Source organism: Melanostigma gelatinosum, assembly GCF_949748355.1.
Source record: "Melanostigma gelatinosum genome assembly, chromosome: 4".
Taxonomy (NCBI): domain Eukaryota; kingdom Metazoa; phylum Chordata; class Actinopteri; order Perciformes; family Zoarcidae; genus Melanostigma; species Melanostigma gelatinosum.
The window spans coordinates 10,776,182-10,794,466 of record NC_136637.1 but is presented as its reverse complement, the minus strand read 5'-3'; the positions used below and the strand labels follow the sequence as shown (position 1 = coordinate 10,794,466).

Here is an 18,285-nt window from a genome sequence, read left to right as displayed (position 1 = left end):
AAACTGAACGCTGCTTCTCCATGTTTAGTTCTGACTCTGGGAACAGATAGTAGACCGGTCCCAGACGACCTGAGGGGTCGGGATGGTTCATAAGGTAGCAGCAGGTCAGAGATGTATTTTGGCCCTAAACCATTCAGTGCTTTGTAAACCAACAGCAGGATTTTAAAGTCAATTCTTTGTTGGACAGGAAGCCAGTGCAAAGACATCAGAACTGGAGTGATGTGATCCACCAGCCTGGTCTTAGTGAGGACTCGAGCTGCTTGTAGCCTAAAGGTTGACGGTCTGAAGGTCCAATGATCATAAAACTACTGGGCTGCAGTTTCAGTATCGGAGTGAGGTGCAAATATTGTGGCAGCGCTGCTGATTGTGTCCCCATTCACACATTTAATAATGGTGGACAATCCTCTCTTGAATGCTACACCGGGAACCAAATGTTAAGCAGAATATTGGTGTTTTCTAGCTTTTGAAAGCAGAATTACTGGCATAATTGTTTTTTTCCCGAGAAAATCATTGATCAGAGTTGAGCAGTGAGTGATAATGTTTGCAATTGTGGCAACACCTACCACAGGGATGGGCATCGTAACATGGGGTGATTGTGGGACCGGGAAATTATTATGACAATCAAAGGTTTTCAGGACCAACTGCTGCATTAGTGTCAGCTCGTAACCGATCACCTTGAAATTGCGGAACATCCTCAATCTTTCTATTGAACACTCACCACCTATATTCTGGCACTAGACGATGGCTCATTCACACAGCACAAAGAAGTTTCTCTAACATTTCAAAACCATGATCCTTTTTATAATCTCTGCAAGGAGGAGGATCATGCAATTGGTCGTCTGTGTGTGTGTGTGTGTGTGTGTGCGTGACAGAGTAACTGCGAGTCTGTTTCTGTGACTGAGAGAGACCGTGAGTCCGTGTTTCTGTGACTGAGTGTGTGACTCTGCAGGCCGCTTGTGAAAACACAACTGAGTGCATCTACGACGGTAGACAGTGTGTTTGACTAATTGCTAACAGCTAACGGAACCGCCAGAACACACAGTGATGCACCTCGCTGTCATTCAGACACGGCGAAGTTGTTTACTTTGATTTGAAGCAGGCAAACACTATTTGCTGGTGATCAATTCATGCTAAACAACATGTATGTACAGGAATTTGTATCAGTATATGATGGAAAGAAAGACGGGTACACAGCACATATGGCTACGTTCAGTTTGTTGTCGTAGAGCCTCCTGGTATTTATATAGCTTTTCATGGGTTTATCAAATAATTTGTTTTTTATCTGGATTTTTGGTGAAATACGTTACATATTCCGTGTTCGCTGTCACCCTGCAGGATTCTTCCCTGGCAGCTCCCAAGGCTGCGATGCCTTCCTTCGCCACAAGATGACGCTGTTATCTCCCTCAATCCTGAAGAAATATGGCATTCCCTTTGACAAGGTGAGTGCCGACTGGTCCGTGTTGCATGACATAAAAGGACATTTCTTTTTCGATCTCTTTGAGAAAATAGTGTTCATGTTGGTCTGAGTACGAGGGGACAAACTCTGTTACGGTTAGAAGCTTCTGCAGCTTTACTTCAGCCAGGATTGAAGGACCGTCACGATGCATTCTTAAAGTTAGAGCCACTTGCACAACACCATTCAACATTCCCTACTCTCTCGTCTGCTAACTCAAGTGTTTGGCTTAACACTCCAACAAAGAAAGCTGTTATTCCCCGGTCACAGGGACTCTAATACATGTATGTCAAGTGACTGCATAAATATTTATATGGTGTAAAATCCGTAGCAGTGCATAGGCCACAGCATAATTCTCATTGCTTTAACAATACATGCATTTCAAGAACATTTTTGGCCGAGAAGAGTATGACATGCATCAGAGGTCCCAAAGCTGGAGTCAGACCCGGGACATTGGGGTTATATACTGTACCCACTCTGCTACAAAGGCAAAGACCTTCACAGCAACATCTACACACATACTCAGTCATGTCAAGACGTGGCGAAGGCATTGATATTGAAATAATAAAGAAGCTTAAAATATATCGTGTTTGAAAGAGGAAGTTAAGTTCTGTATGCCTGACTGCTTGCTGCCTGATAACATTTGTGGGTCTTGCATAAGGAGGAGTGGGCACACAGGAGGTTAGTGGCTCAGCTGTGGCTCAGCTGTGACACCACAACTGCCGCAGGCTGCACTATTGACACAGTAGGAGAAGTGATCTTCGGTCGTGTCTCTCGTAGGAAATTGATTAGCTTTGTTTTTGTTCTATTCGGTAGGCAATATACATCTCCACAATGCAAAAATAATAGAAGATTGAGAAAAAACAAAAAAGTGGCACAGAGCCGGCATACAAAGTTCTCCACTGTCGCAGAGGGTCTCCCCCCCCCCCCCCCCCCCCCCCCCCCCCCCCCCCCCCAACCCCAGTTATCTTTTCACTCCCCCCTCAGGACGTCATTATCACAGCGAACATGTTACACACCTACAGTACTCTCGATTCATGTGTAAAAATAAAACCGTCTTCTTGCGTTTTTGCAGAAGTAAAAAGGGATGTTTGATATCTGAACCACTGCCTTTAGTTGACGAAGTTTATCTCTGACTCTCAGCCTCTACCCCCGTTTCTCCCCGCATACCTGTCACCTTGTCTGGCTTGATGTGTCGCTTGAATGCCTGGATCCAGACTTCACAAAGAAGTTGTGATCCACAACCAGACATATAGGGCTTACGTTTTGGGGCAACACATAAAAAAAAAAGAATATGCTTAACTTGTCTCCACATTTTTAAACATTCTCAGAATAACTCTGAGCTCATGGGAAGACACTCAACCCTTGGAGCAGCAGTCATGTTCGGCTGAATTCATTTTGCTCGCGAGTCAGAAAAGCTTAGAGACAAGTTGCTGCGGTTGTTAGATTCATGAGTGATAAGAGAATGTTTTAGAAAAAAGATCAGATAATACCTTAATTGACGGAAAACTTGGAGTCACAGCTGCAAATATTACATGTGTTCATCCCAAACGATACTTCATTAATAAGATTAAAGCAAAAGGGGTTCATTTGGCCTGGAAAGGGCTCTGGGTTCCCCAGGAGGACTATTTTATAAGCCTGCTGCCCCCGCGACCCGGCCCCGGGTGACTGGAAGAAAATAAATGGAAAATAGCATTGACAAACGCATGATGAAGTGATACTGATACTGTACATTGAGGCTACGCAGGTACTGTACTTAAGTATAATTTTAAGGTACTCATACTTTACTTGAATATTTCTATACTACGTAACTTTATACGTCTACTCCATAACATCTCAGAGGGAATCATTGCACTTTTATCTCCACTAGATGTACTGGACAATATCAGTTCCTAGCTACAATTCAGATTCTTAATGCAAAATATAAATCAACTAATAAACTATGATGTATTATTAAGTAGTACATAGCCTAATTATTAAGAGGATCAAGTAGTTACAATTAGCTCCATCTTAACCAGCTGCAACATAAAAGTGATGCACGCATTCATCAATAATTATGATCTAATGAAACGGACCCGCCATATTATTCCATAATGAGCATACTTTTTATGGTGCTTTAAATATATCTTGATAAATAATTTTTAAAAAAGTGTCTCTGTGCTCTAGTAAATAGTTTGATCATAAACACATTAGTTGTTTAAATATGAATGGTGATGACACAGCAAAAAAGTCACACTGGCAAAGCATGGTAAACGAGACCGGGTCTGTGCGTCAAGACAGGTTTAATAACTTTATTTATATAGCACCTTTTAAACACAGAGTTCACAAACAGAAAGCTCAGTGAGACAGTTGGATACGTTATAAAGAAATGAAATGAAATAAAATAATAAAGGATAAAAAGGTTGGGTGTGTCACGTCGGGAACAGGGCGCTCTGTCACTCCTCGCAGGGAGCGACTAAGTTGAGGGCCCCAGCAAAGCAGCAGTGCGGGGGAGGACTGTAAAGCTGACATGGCCAGAGCAGCGAACCACTTCACCCCCTGAACTACAGCCAGTTGCTGCGCACCACTACAGTGTGCCAGGAGAGGGCCAGCCAGCCCACCTGTTGAGAAGTGTAAAAATATTTTCGGTTTATTAAACTGTCGTGAGACAAATCAGACTTTGACGGGCTGCCGTAGTCTAATGGGAAACACTGAGTCAACACAGTTATTGAAGTAAGTGATTTAAACTTAAACTAAAGTTTTCTGTGTTTGAGGTTTTCTGATTATCATTGCTACTGAAGAACGCCTCAAAGTAAAAAGTCCAATAAAGAATATCAAGAAATGACGATATTTATAAAAACTGGATGAAAACTTGAGAAACAAGTGTTTTCTTTTAAACAAAGTGTTTTTAAAAATAGTCGTAACATTTGATTTGTAAGTCTTGTTCTGTTTTTCTCGCTGTATGAACAGATAACTCAGAATGAAGGGGAGTTTATGGTCACCTTTCCCTACGGCTACCATGCTGGCTTCAACCATGGCTTCAACTGCGCAGAGTCCACAAACTTTGCCACCCTTCGCTGGGTCGACTACGGCAAAATGGCTACCCAGGTAAGATAAGACGGACAGATGTGCGTTTTTCTTCAGTCCTGTGTCATTGAAAGTCAGTGTAACTGTAAAAGAGGTAATAGTGATAAATTCCACACAGTGAAAGCGGGACAATTAACAAAACAATCTCAGAAGTTATGTGAAATTGTACATTTGTGGTTCCTGGAAACCTCCACCTAAATCTCCACCAATGTCGACATCATCACACAAACACCCCGCGGGCAAACGTAGACACTGCACTTGAACAGGTTTGATCCGATGTATAATTCAGCAGCAACTTTACAGCCTTCTTGCTTTGGCTGTTTGGTTCTCTGAAGGGATGAAGTAATAGATCGTATCGAAGTATAAAAGCAGCGTGTGCCTCTCTGCTTCACACCATCTGTTACCGACACTAACCGTACCCCCGCATTCCTGCATTGACGCAAGCTGCCTCCTTGCCCGTGGGCTGCTGAGCATGAAATTGACGGGGCATGGGCCGGTTATAGACGGGAGCCCATATCCAGTGCCCTCTGGAAGAACCTTCCTCCTTGTCTCCTTTCTATACATTCCTCTAAATGTGCTTGTTCACTTCCCCCTCTCTTTCCTTACGTGTGAGTGTTCACATATATTCTCTCTACTTGGCTGCATGTCGGATTCAGTTTGCAGAACTACATGTCTGTCCCTTCTTCCTCCTTTCTCATTTTTGCCTTCCTACTTTACCCATGTGGCCCCTTTATAATTTAAGAACCACTAGTCCAGGCTCCAGCAGTCTTCCCTCCATCCAGCCCAGTGCTCAAGAGAGCATCCGCGCTACACTTGTCTCAGCGTAATACAAAAGAGTGGTCCACTCTGCACCGCTAATCCAAGTCCACAAATCGTCAGTGCGCAAGACACACGCAGTCAGAGGAATATGAAGGAGAACAGCTTGGCTCTTTCTGCCTGTCCACCTTTTTTCTCTCCGTCTGGCCCACAGACTATTTCTTTCTCTTGGGGCGGTGTGGTAGCACAGAGATTGTCCCATAACCAGTGCTGCTTGAATTCAGTCCAAACTGCAGTCGTTGTGCTTGTCCTCAAGCAAAACCTTAAATCCATTCAGACTCCCTCACTCATGAATAATTGAGAAAGAAGGAAGGCTCGATGCCCCTTCACTGTCAAAAATTAATTCATCTCTTTAATAAGTGGGCCCTTTAAGAAATAAGATTTTCTAAAACCATTTGGATTTTTTGGGCACCAACCGAGCCTTTCTCCTTACTTACAAAAAAATCAATCAGCACTGTGACCCTCCTGTATGTGCTCTTTCGCTTAAGGCCTTTCCAAACTCCCACTAACTCAGCGACTTCAAGTGGCTTTTTTGGCCACGATTTCAGTTGTCAAGAGTAAAGTTAGAGCAGGAGCTACAGATAGTGTATTGGTCTGGAGAAAATGTAAATTTATTGACTGAAGTCTTTGATATTTTATTCCAAATGCCTGGAGGTCCTGAACACATAAATTGGACCACCTGTTTTCAAGCTCCTGGAAGCCAAGTTTTTGAATACAACTTTCAATACAACTCAGCCCTTATGTTAGACCAGGGGTCGGCAACCTGCGGCTCTTTTGCCTCTCTGTTGCGGCTCACTGAGTCTCATCAGAGGTCCCAGGACCTAAAGCCGATAGATAATTCTGAATTATACATATTAGGCACAGAGTCTAAACTTTAACCAGCGCTTCTTATTTTAGTTAAATCCTCTACCCCTGTCGAGCGCTTTTCCCTGCAGGTGGCTGATCATGATTTTCAGACCCCCGCCCTCTGTAAACTATCAATGGACAAATCCAAAAAAAGAAAAGTCACGGAGGAAAATAGAGTCTGCGTGGACGTCTTCATTTGCTTTCACTGCCAACGATGCTGGCTTACCTGTATGCTTCCAGAACAAGCACACAGCATGTGCTGAACAGTGTCGCGCTGGAGATGAGCGACAAAGAGCGAATTCTCAGCTGCTGCAGCAAACTCTCCTCTTCATAAGAGTTTGATATTGTTATATCAGGTAAAATTGCAATGAATTGTCTTTATTCTTGTTCTATATTTTCATAAATACAACAAACTATAGTTTTTGTAAATATAATCTAATGATATATAACACTTTGTAAGCTGTGATATCAAATAGCTTTTGCGGCTCCAGACAAATTTTATTTGGTGGAAAATAGAGCAAAATGGCTCTTTGGATAGTAAAGGTTGCCGACCCCTGTGTTGGACCATGAACTTCTTCTTCAAAGCAATATAATGCAGCCTCGGTCAATTCAACACACTTAGAACGTGCAAGCTTCTGCACCGTTTGTTCTCTGTGTTAGCGTTGACCTGTCTGAATGTTACAAAGGTTGGCTTTAAGTAATGTAGTCGTACATAGAGTCCTAAAAATAATTGGAGTGCATTTTCAGTGAGAAATTGGGTTTTATATAGCTGGCCTCTGCCAGCCACTTGCTTGGCAACAATGAAGTCTCTCGTATCTCTCGGTCTTTCTAACTCCTCCCCCCCAATCCTCCCCCTCTGTCTTAAGATCAAACAGTCATCTGTTAACTCGTTTGGCTTGTCTCCCCTCCCTCCCCCGTCCTCTCCCCACTGAGCCTTATTCTGGCGGCGCCAAACGGGACAGTGAACGATGGGGCTCGAGATTGAATTTGTCACTGTTTGGGGGCTGCCAGCACACAAAGCGAGAGAGTGAGCTTGGGCATGCTTCATGTCAGTCTTCTTAAATACAGACTCCCCAACTGCTGACCCATCTGTCTGAATTACCAAGCGAACACACACTTGCGGTCAAAGCAGGCCCACTGTCGGCACCCCTCGCAAGCTGTGTGTGCATCTACTTATACTTCTGTTATTTCCGACATTGCAGTCTTAATTAACCTTCTCCTCAACCTTCCTGAATATGCATTAGATTAGTTATAAGCCTATCACAGGGGTTCAGCATCTCACTCAAAGAACTTCAAACAGGCTATTGACTTTAGTCGACTTTTGTAGGGATCAGCTTGTACCAAATCAGAACAACAATGTACCAGGCATCAATATCCATGCACAGAAAATCACATTCACAATAGATGCCAGGGACAAAAACTCAGAAGTTTAGCCCATCTTGATCTGGTCACCAAGTGCCACCATCTGCTTAGAAAGAAATTCAGGTAAACATTTAAACGAGTTAGTTTGGAATAAACAGGAAAATCACTTAAAGCAGGAAGTAGCTGCACTAGTACCGGTAGTTACATATTTAACCTGTACAAGTTTGTTAGCAAACAGCTCAGCATCGAGCCCACTGAAGATGGAAAAATAACCTGACAGATTATTTCTGGAAACAGTTATGTCTGCAGCACCATTATGTTGCTGAATGTTATCCGTTTCTGTGTTCTGGTGCGTGGTTTTCTCAATGAAAGCCTCTCTCTGTTGGTGTGGTGCTTTGTCACACTTTGCTGCTGTTCCCTCAGGCTTCCGCTGTGATTTTTCTGTCTGCGAGAGGAGCAGAAATCATCCTCTCGGTTCCCCGACTAAATCGCATCACTTTTTCATCCAAAAAGTGAATTGCAGAGGACCCACTCTGTCTTTTTAAAATAAAGAAATGTTTGCAGACTTGTCTTGTTTGGGCCAACCCAGGCATGTTGTGACTAGACACACAGAATTCCTATTAGACTTGGTTTATGTGTAACCTATGGCCATCATTACCAATCAACAAAATACATTATTTTAGATGTGTGGTCGGCTTACTGCAAACGGATAATAAAGCATGATTGTTATTGTGGCAAACACTGCAGAGAGCCACGGACAAAAACAGAAAAGAAAACATTTTCAATATATTTTGAGCAAACTAGGTTTTTATATTTGGTAATGACCATAAAAAGATGATTATTGGCACTTCAGTTTCAAGGCAAGCCGTGTAATACCCAGTATACCCTGCCACCATTCACTGCCAAAAGAGGGCAGCCATATTGTGATCAATGACGGAGACACACAGTGAGATTAGTGGATGCTGTTTCATCACAGTAGAAATGTTGCTGACATTTACAAGAGAAAACATAAACTCTATGGATGCAGCAATGCAGTGCTAGTTATACAGTTGCAGTCTACAGTTGTGACAGCCATACACCACGCATTAATTAACATTTCTACATCGCTTACAGTTTATATTATCTCCCCCTTTCTATTCAGCATGTTAAGCAGCTGCTGGTGAATGGGGGTGTTTATTAGGAGATAAATGAGGGACAAAATAAGTGGGAGGAGGGAAAATTAGTGCAATTTAGTCAGTATTTAAACCATAGAATCATTCGTTGAACAGAAACAGGCAACTTAAGCTGCAGATGTGTTTTTGTCTCATTGCACAATAGGTTTTAACAGCATGAGCCGTTGGAAGGTATAAAGGACTGCTGTTGAGTGTGTTCTGCATCTTAAATCCCCTCACCAATACTTCTTGTTTCTTAGATCATCACTCTGGTTATTTCTGTCCTCATCAGTCACAGCGGGATCAAAGCAATCATCAAGGATTTTGAATAATTATATTTTCCCCAGTCACTGTTAGACGGGTCAGAATACAAGCCTGTTTTGTTATTCGTGCATGGCACATCCAATGTGTCCACTCATTCATCGAGTCCCCAGGCTCGAGGTCTTCCGTGACTCCAACGATTTAGCTTCATTAGGAGCCCAAGTATACTTCAGGGCTCATTGACCGGCTGCCTCGGGGCCAGTTTTTGTTTTCCCACATCTTGTGCATCTCCAAATCTGTTTCCCTCCTCTAATTAAGTTTTTACAAGATAATAAAGTGTAACTCGTCTTGGCCCTTGAGGATGGCAACAATCTCCATCACCTCTTAATAGTTTCATACAAATAAAATGAGCCTTTACTGTATATCCTTTTACAAATGATAATGGCACATTTTGCCAAGTACAATCAGTGTTGGAGCAGCACTTATTTTGTGTTCTTTTTGCATTTGTAGTGTTCATGGCACGTTGATGTTTTTTTTGCTAAAGGTTTCGTGATAGTAGCAATCAGCTGCACTCATGCTCACTCGCCCCCCTTCTGCCCTCCCACTTTCTGCTCCAACACCTTCCACTCCACACCCTGTTTTTATGTTTCCGTCTGACAAGTGGTGTCTAGATGAGATGTAGGCTGGATATTGTTTTGCTGGGGAGGCTGAGTCTCCATGTTTCCAGTAATTGAACATAAGGCTCTCGGTACAGCTCATAAAATAACAGGGCCAGGTTTTTAGCAGCAAGCAAAACACAAAAGGAAACATTTTCGTCTCTGTCCTCACCTGTCTTTGTTTGTTTCATCTCCTTCCTTTTGTTTCCTGCGTTCCCAAACTTTTCTCTGCTTTACCTTGCATTCTGTTCGGCACTGTGGTTTAATTTTTACAGCTCCTCCCTTCTCTCCTCAGCAGAATGATTCATTGATGCATAATGCCATTATTAAGGTTTGTGGAGGCACCTTGAGGTGTGAGGGGTTATAGGATACGGCTATCTCACACAGATAGCGCTCATTTACACCTGAACTATCGGCACATGGCCAAAAGTACCATCTACACAGTACCACATTGACCAAAGTCTTATTACCGTAGCTGCCATTTTACTCACGACCATCTTTTAGCCTGATGCATATTTACATCCCCATGGGACACCAATTATTGGCCACTCAACTGTACACTTATGGCCTTACAGAGACAGAGATTATAGTGATGTATTATTCAAACCTTTTCAGCCTACTGTCTGTCTTTCATCTTGCCCCAATCAGCTTTCACCAGATGCAGCACAACAAACTCGGCGCATGTCATTGTTTTGATGCTCGTTGGAGCTAAACCTAAAGACTAAAACAGTCGCCACTTTTGTTTTGTACTAACCGTCTTTATCTTCATACAGCTGTTGTGCTATGCTCGGACCCTGACTCGTTTTACTTGTTAATGCCCAAAATGCTCTTCTCACTCCACACTGCAGTAATATGTACAATATGATAAAAAAAAAATCACGATCATTAGCAAATACGGCTGTCAACCCTATTCACTGGCGGCATAAATTTAACCTTGCTATTGTAGCTCCCTCCATTCTGGGATATAATTAGGATGAAATGAAGTTATGTCAAGGTGTATCATAATTAATGCGATTTGCATACATAATGTTTCAAATGCAGAATTGGAGCATATTCATAATGTTTACTTGTTCATTGCAAAGAGTAAAACCTCTTCAGCGGGGAGTATAAAGACACCTTCTTGGCAGAGTGCATAACACGCTTGTCATACAAATAGATACAATTAATGCATCGAATGATGCATTAATTATAAGACACGACATATTCTTTCTGTAAATACATCAAATTTCAGTTCACGGACAAATCTCTCTGTCAAGTGGAATTTCTGCAGTGACGCGCTTTTCACCACCGCCTTCCATTCTTTTGTTTGGGATTCTTCGTCAGTAATATTGTAATATGTGTAGCACCTGCTCCATCTGCAGACAAACACCAGTATTCCCTGTAGAGGAGTAATCTTGTTTGCTTGAAGCTATTCTCCAGTCTTAACATACAGGCATCTCTTCCTTCGCCGCTTGTTTTTCTCCAGTGTACCTGTCGTAAAGACATGGTGAAGATCTCCATGGACGTGTTTGTGCGCTGCTTGCAGCCGGACCGCTACGAGATGTGGAAGCAGGGCAAAGACACCGCGGTGTTGGACCACCTTAAGGCCACTGGGCTCAGCAGCCCCGAGCTAGAGCGCTGGAGGGAGCAGCGTGTAAACCACAGAGCAAATGTCCTGAGAAGGTGAGAGGTCAAACTACATATATAGCCTTGAAGGAGGACTTTGGCAATTTTTTAACCAGCTTTGTATCATTACAATGTGGGTAGTATATGCAAATTAACAACAACACCCAGAGCTACCCGCTCAATTGCCATGAAAAGTCATCTGGTGGACTTTTGCCGGCTCTAGGGCTGTAATTGAATGGTCATCGTGTCTCACTCCAGGGCCATGCAGAAGATGAAGCAAGTCCGTCGTCTAAAGCTGGAGGAGGTGAAGGTGCTGGCGCAGGAAGGCATTGAGTTAAATGCTGCCGAGTACCAACGTCAGGTGGAGGAGCGTGAGGCCCAACGGCGGCAGGAGAGACAGGAGCGTCTAGCCAAGGAGGCCATGATGACCCTGGAGGCCATGGAGCGTGAGGAGCAGGAGGCTGCAGAAGCTGCTGCCAAAGTCGCAGAGAATCCAGCTGTTGAGGGTGAGGACGATATACGCAGTAAGAGCTTGTTTGTTTGTGTAAACACACGAAACAGGAAGTTATGAGGTTTTATTCCAGGACATGTCACGAGATTAACGTGGACATGATCTCTTAAACTTTCTGCGGCTGCACTATGAAATGTGGATACCTCAACTCTATCAAAATCATTCTAGATGGAATATTCCAAATTCATCCCGTCTCAGCTCAATCCCCACCCCATTAAATAATCTCAGTGCCTCATGCTGTCTATCACCTCTTCAGCCTCCTCAAAGTTTTTTCATGAGCCCTTACTGCTCCGAGGGGAATTGTTGTGTTAAGTACTCATGTGCTGCCAAAACATAATGAAGTATAACCTAAGAATGAAGCCTTGCTCTCATAGGAGCGAAGAGGAGTGTGAAATCTTGAGGGGTTAATGTTTACCGGTAAATGTTGTCTTCACCATTTCAACTGTTAATTGTAAAAATAAATGTTGTTTGAAAGGGGGAGTGGGAGTGTTCTGACCTTGTTGATAAGCTTGCACTTGTTTCCAACAAAGAATGACATTCAACTATAAGCTGCAATGTAACCCGTTTCTCTTCAGTCTCATGTGCGTCTTCCCCAGATGTACATGGAGGCTTTTGCAAGCAATAAATAATCCTTTGGAGTATTAAATTGCTTTTCATCGCACCTTCAATAATTGCAACAGTTTTTCTAGTTGCCACAACAGCCATCACTACCCTTCTAAAGTTATTGTTGTTGTTGTTTTTGCCAAGAACCCGAGGCCAAACCACAGAACCTGACCGAGGACGCAGAGAAAAAGAAGCAGAAAAGGTCAAAGAAGATGTCAATTACCCGCAACGCCATCACTGGGTTTGAGGAAGCATTTGAGCAGTTTGCTACATCCAGCATCAAGACTTCAAAGAACTCCATGGTCGGTCAACCAGAGGAGGGGGAGAGGGATCTCTCAGCAGACAAGCTGGATGTGAGTGCCACCCATGTTAGATTGTTCTGCTTTAAGTTGATTAGATTTGTCCCCGAGTTGTAACACGTTGTAAGTATCCAACAGGGCAGCAGACCTTTATTAATCTCAAGCCACTGTTGGTATTTTACTCCACAAATATTTAGCTGGCTGATCTAAAGTAGTAGAGTTGAACCTCTAAGTTTTAGTTTTCTGCCACAGTTTCAGTTAAAGTAGGTTCATTGATGGTGCTGCAAAATATACACAAATTAAATCCACAAAAAGAATCTACTGATTTATGTGATGTTGTTATGTAACAAATGAATAGAAAAAAAAAGTTACAGCTGTACTAATAATGCATTTGTACAAAGTACGTGCCCATAACAAAACAACACATGAATTACCACTTTTTTATATATTGAAATAAAATAAAATTTTATAATTTAAAATTGGTGTTTACTGCTGTATCAGTGAGAATACAGAAACACACACACTGCTGCCTCGGGCTTCAATCAGCCGGGTTTACGACTGTATATTGCAAAGTTAAAAGCACAGACAAGAAATGTAAAAATAAGACGGCGTGAAACAATCTCTTTGTTTTATCAGGCATCCTTCTCCAAGGTGAAGAGTCGCCGTCACCCCCTCAGCAAGCCGACCATGCGCTCCCCTCTGTCCATCCTCAAACAAGACCCGACCAGCGACAAAGGTGTGTGTTTGTCATTGCACCTTGAGTGTATTTTATTTCATTGTAAATATATTTATATTTGAAGATCTGTATCATTTGTATGTAATGTTTTTCTTTTGAGCAACTACAAGAAACTTAAATTGTATGTTGTTATTGGCGGTCCCTGTGAATAACAGCGGTAGTGTATCCGAGTACCAGATTCCCTTTTAGAAAACCTTTACTGGAGTCCTGATTCTAGCTCTCCCATGCCTTCCTCCCCTCTGACACTGACGACTATTCATCTGTCGTCATTTGTCTGTCCCCTTAATTATTCATCCCACTCAGTGTCCTCTCTATCAAGGTACTTAAAATGAAGAAGACACCATTTTTGTTTTGATTATTGATCTGGAGAAAGAAAAACAAACGTGACCAAAGCTCCCTGTGGGGATAATGAAATCAAGACCGCAAGGCCTCGTTTCCCTCCCCTCCCTTCTGTCTTTTTCTTTTCATTTTCTGACGGACAGTTATTGATCCGGGGATCATCACTTCCAATTACCTGCTTTCAAAGTCACTTTATGTCCGCGACAGGGGACCTGACTCGGGGCATGTCCTTCAGAAGGGTGGATAGGGAACAAGGAGGAAGAGAGGGCTGGTGGGGGAAGAACATAAAGAGTTAAATGGCAAGCTTATAAAGAGTTCTTCCTGCCCTCTGTCCAGGTTTAACAAACTGTCTGGATCAGTAGCTTCGGGGGGCTTCACTGCAAAATTGATTCCAGACCCACAACAGCGAGTTGTTGACGCCTGTGCTATTTGTGTTCATCAGCCAATTATATCAGAAGTGGTGGTGTTATTGTCTAGAACAGAATGTGTTATTTGTGTCTCTTGGCAAGGGCTCCGTTCTAAAAAACCATCCTTGTGCTTTTCCAAAAATGCTTCACATGCATTTCAGACAAAAATAAAATAATTACCAATTATGAATCTTCCAACATCTCTTCAGTGCGCATCACTTACTTCATATTGTAGAGGTCTTCTTTTGAAGCAGCAAATCATTTGTGTATTTTTTATTTATTTTTTTACCCACAGAGCTGTCGTCCCCCATGCCACTGGACAGTGACATGAAGAAACAGGAGCACCTGTGGCAGAATCACTCGCCCAACTTCCTGGCAGAGAAGGCCTTCAATGCTGCAGTGGCAGCACTCCAGCCACACTGCACTATCTGTTCACTCTTCTATCCCTACACAAAGGTACAGCCACACACTGCATAAAAAGCACATACCGGTATGTGTCAGTGAAGGAATGATGGTCGGGATTTTTAAAGTAGCAGTTGTTCCGTTGAGCAGGTTTGTGGCCTTAGTGAAGTCCGTAGTGTGAGTAGTAGCAGTTTAGGTGTAACTGTAGTAGTGGGAAGACTGTAACTGTATAGTTAACTCTCAGAACTACAAATTACAACAATAACCCCATCCTCCATTCATCACCATTGTGAAGGCTGACACGGATACAATCCGCTAACGGTATTATCTTCTTTCCTCTGGCCATTCCAGCCACACAAAGACAGTTTTGTTGTCAATGACACCCAGCATGGCTCCGTTCCCCGCCTGACGCGTCCCCTGGTCCCAGAGATGTGCTTCAGCGTTGGTGCAGGCAACACTGAGCCTCCACCCACCAACTATCACATTGGAGAGGACGGAACCAGTCCTCTGCTCTGCTGTTCATCCTGCCACATGCAGGTTCATGCCAGTAAGTATAAAAACCCTCAATTGTGTGCCAAAAACTGCAGTTTCCTAAATGGCCACTCTAGTCAGGCTCCAAAAGCAAAACAATCCCCATAGAGCCGAATGTGAAAATGCCCAACTTTACAGCAGAAATGAGCTTGTTCGCAGCCTGGTGAAAAACCTGTTTCGGTCTCTATAATTATTAATATACCTTTTTATTATACCTTCATGACAACTATACGGAGGGTGAATTTTATATCTCTCACCCGTTTTGATTATATTAAGGCGTACAGTCGGGCATAGCTGAGAGCGTGGCCGCTTTGAGCGACAGGTGGATGTTGTGCCATGTTGCTAGCAGCAAGCTGTCTGCTCTGCTGCGTTACCCGGCTCCCTTCACAATGGCTTCACGATGGCTCTTCAGAAACCTACGGCTCATGTTACAGCGACTTCGCTGGGTGACCGCTGTACAAGTTAAAACGTCTTTCCCTTGCATATCTAATAGTTTTAGCTGAGCAGTTAAAAATGAATCTGAGCCCAACAGCTCGCAGCTCCAGGAAGAGCAAGTACAGTCACTGAGAACAGCCTCTGGTTTGTCAGGATGTTACATTTTTTCTATTTATTTATTTATTTATCACAAAAGTAATTTATCTATTAAGAGCTCCTGCTAATTTTAACTATTAAAGAGCAAACGTACAATTAAAAAACCAAGACTTTTGCAAAGAAATGGTAAGTGTTCTTTGCTTTCTCCTTATTGTTGTGAAAGGCTGTGTTTGATTCTGTTCAACTGGGAGACTCTTCGCTGAGGGCACACTGTAGCGTCTGATTTATAACACTCCATGGGCTTCAAGCCCATACACAGACTGACGAGCTTTACAGACACTCTACTGGGCATTTCTCCACTCTTTTTACTTCATTTCATCCCTGGACCCCTGAGAATAGTGTTGGAAAAATAGGAGGCACAGAAGATGAGACTCCACTACAGCAGTACAACAATCTGCTTGCTCAATCCCCCTGTTGCCCCGCGAGTTCAACTCTCCTTGACTCGGGTTAAAATAGCCGAGAGGCCGCTCAAGCAATGCAAAGGCCTCTCTGAAGGCAACACACCAAAAACTGCCCCAGTTCTTATTTGCTCTGCTTTCCGCACTAATCATATTTCACAAAGAAATTCAGCTATTGAGGGAATATGGCTTCTGTCAAAGCAAAGCGGGAAAGGACAGGCAGCTTGTTAACTTTGTGTTTGAGTGTATGAGCATTGGGAGCTCTGTGCTTGGCTCTGCTTCTCATTGCTAAATGTCAACAAATAGAAAAAGGGTGTGTGTGTATATTGGTTGGGGGATTGGTGGAATATGTCAGCGACTGGCTGAGTACATTGCAATTTGGCTTTTTTGTGCTCACTGTATTCAGCTAATTAAGTGGTCTGCCTCCATAGAACGAGAGCTGCTCAGCAGGCAGAGAGAGACGGTGGGGAAAACAGCATGTAGAGTCAGCATATATCTAACACGGGGAAATAAGGGTTTATGTCAACCAAACCAGAGTTGGTGATGGATGGAAAGACTAACCAAGATCTAATCCACTGCTTGAACGGATGATCTACCAGCTGGAACTATGGCAGGGGCGAGCAGTTGTAGAGCCGTGCCACACACACACACACACGTACATGTCCGAATATATTGGCAATTGCTGGTCGTTGGGCTGGTGGTGTCTGGTTAGAAAGTTGTAGTATACAGTCAGGGCCGTAAGTATTTGGACGGTGACACAATTTTTCTAATTTTGCCTCTTCACACGACTCCAATGGATTCGAATATGTGGTTGAAGTGTAGAGTTTCTGCTTTAATTAAATGGATACAACTAAAATATTACATGAACCGTTATGGAATTATGGTCATTTTTATACAGTCCCCCACATTTTCAGAGGCTCAAAAGTAATTGGACAATTGTCTGACAAACGGTTTCATGGCCAGATGTAGTAGATTCTGAATTCTTTCCATGAAGAAAAACCCCTTCATAACATCGACTGAAGTCAAGAACACTCTGGAGGAGGTCGGCGCGTCACTGGCAAAGTGTACAATCAAGAGATGCCGTCATGAATCTAAATACAGAGGGTTTACGACAAGGTGCAAACCTCTGGTAACACTGAAGAACAGGAAGGCCCGATTAGACTTCAACAGAGAACATCTGAAAAAGCCTGACTAGTTTGGGAAAAAGATTCTTTGGAGAGATGAAACCAAGATGAACTTGTACCAGAATGATGGGAAGAGAAAAGTGTGGAGAAGAAAAAGGAACGGCTCATGATCCGAAACAAACCACATCATCTGTCTAACATGGTGGAGACAGTGCTTTGGATGGGCATGTATGGCTGCCAATGGAACTGGGTCTCTTGTGTTTATTGGTGATGCCACAGCTGATAGAAGTAGCAGGATGACTTCTGAGGTGTTTAGGGCTAAACCATCTGTTCAGATTCAGCCTAATACTACAAAAATGATTGGACGGTGCCTCACAGTGCAGATGGATTATGACCCAAAAGATAATGTGAACACAACCCAAGAGCTTCTTAAGGCAAATAAATGGAATATTCTTCAATTGGCGAAGTAAGTCACCTAATATAAACCCAAGCGAGGCTTTTCACTTACTGAAGATAAAACTGATGGCAGAAAGACCCACAAACAGCAACTGAAGGAGGCTGCAGTAAAAGGCCTGGCAAAGCATCTCATCACCCCCGTACTCCGATCTCTCCACTGGCTTCCTGTAGCATCTAGGATACCCTTCAAAATTCTCACCATCACTTACAGAGCACTTCACGGTCAGGCTCCGGCTTATGTAGCTGATCTACTTCGCCCCTAATTCACCCTAATTCTAATTCACCCGCCCGCACTCTCAGGTCAAATGCTCTAGGTCTTCTGTCAGTCCCACGCACACGATTTAAGACCCGTGGTGACCGAGCCTTTGAGGCAGTGGCCCCGAGGCTCTGGAATGCTCTGCCTGCTACTCTATGCCTCGCAGATACTGTGGATACTTTTAAAAGCTCAAAACCCACCTGTTTAGGCTGGCGTTTGAGTAAAAGTAAACCCATGTCCTAGGCCTGCTCTTAAAATATGTTTTACATTTTATTTTATTTTTTATTTTATTTTTTATTTTTTACTTTTCTCTGTGTATATAATTTATTGACCCTTGGGTCACATTGTGTTTTTTATGCTTTTAAATGTCTGCTCTGTTAAGCACTTTGTGATATTATTGTCTGTGAAAAGCGCTA

At 43.0% G+C, this 18,285-nt stretch overlaps 1 protein-coding gene across 1 annotated transcript in view; it reads left to right on the top strand.

The window, feature by feature from the left end:
* The window catches only part of kdm4b (lysine (K)-specific demethylase 4B), a 46,438-nt gene that overhangs the window by 15,169 nt on the left and 12,984 nt on the right, over nucleotides 1-18,285 (top strand). Inside the window, exons 7-14 of the mRNA XM_079266928.1 lie at nucleotides 1,336-1,439; nucleotides 4,403-4,540; nucleotides 11,077-11,273; nucleotides 11,475-11,722; nucleotides 12,475-12,683; nucleotides 13,266-13,365; nucleotides 14,407-14,567; nucleotides 14,865-15,060. Of these exons, the coding sequence (XP_079123054.1) occupies nucleotides 1,336-1,439; nucleotides 4,403-4,540; nucleotides 11,077-11,273; nucleotides 11,475-11,722; nucleotides 12,475-12,683; nucleotides 13,266-13,365; nucleotides 14,407-14,567; nucleotides 14,865-15,060 (1,353 nt within the window). The remainder of the gene's footprint in view (nucleotides 1-1,335; nucleotides 1,440-4,402; nucleotides 4,541-11,076; nucleotides 11,274-11,474; nucleotides 11,723-12,474; nucleotides 12,684-13,265; nucleotides 13,366-14,406; nucleotides 14,568-14,864; nucleotides 15,061-18,285) is intronic.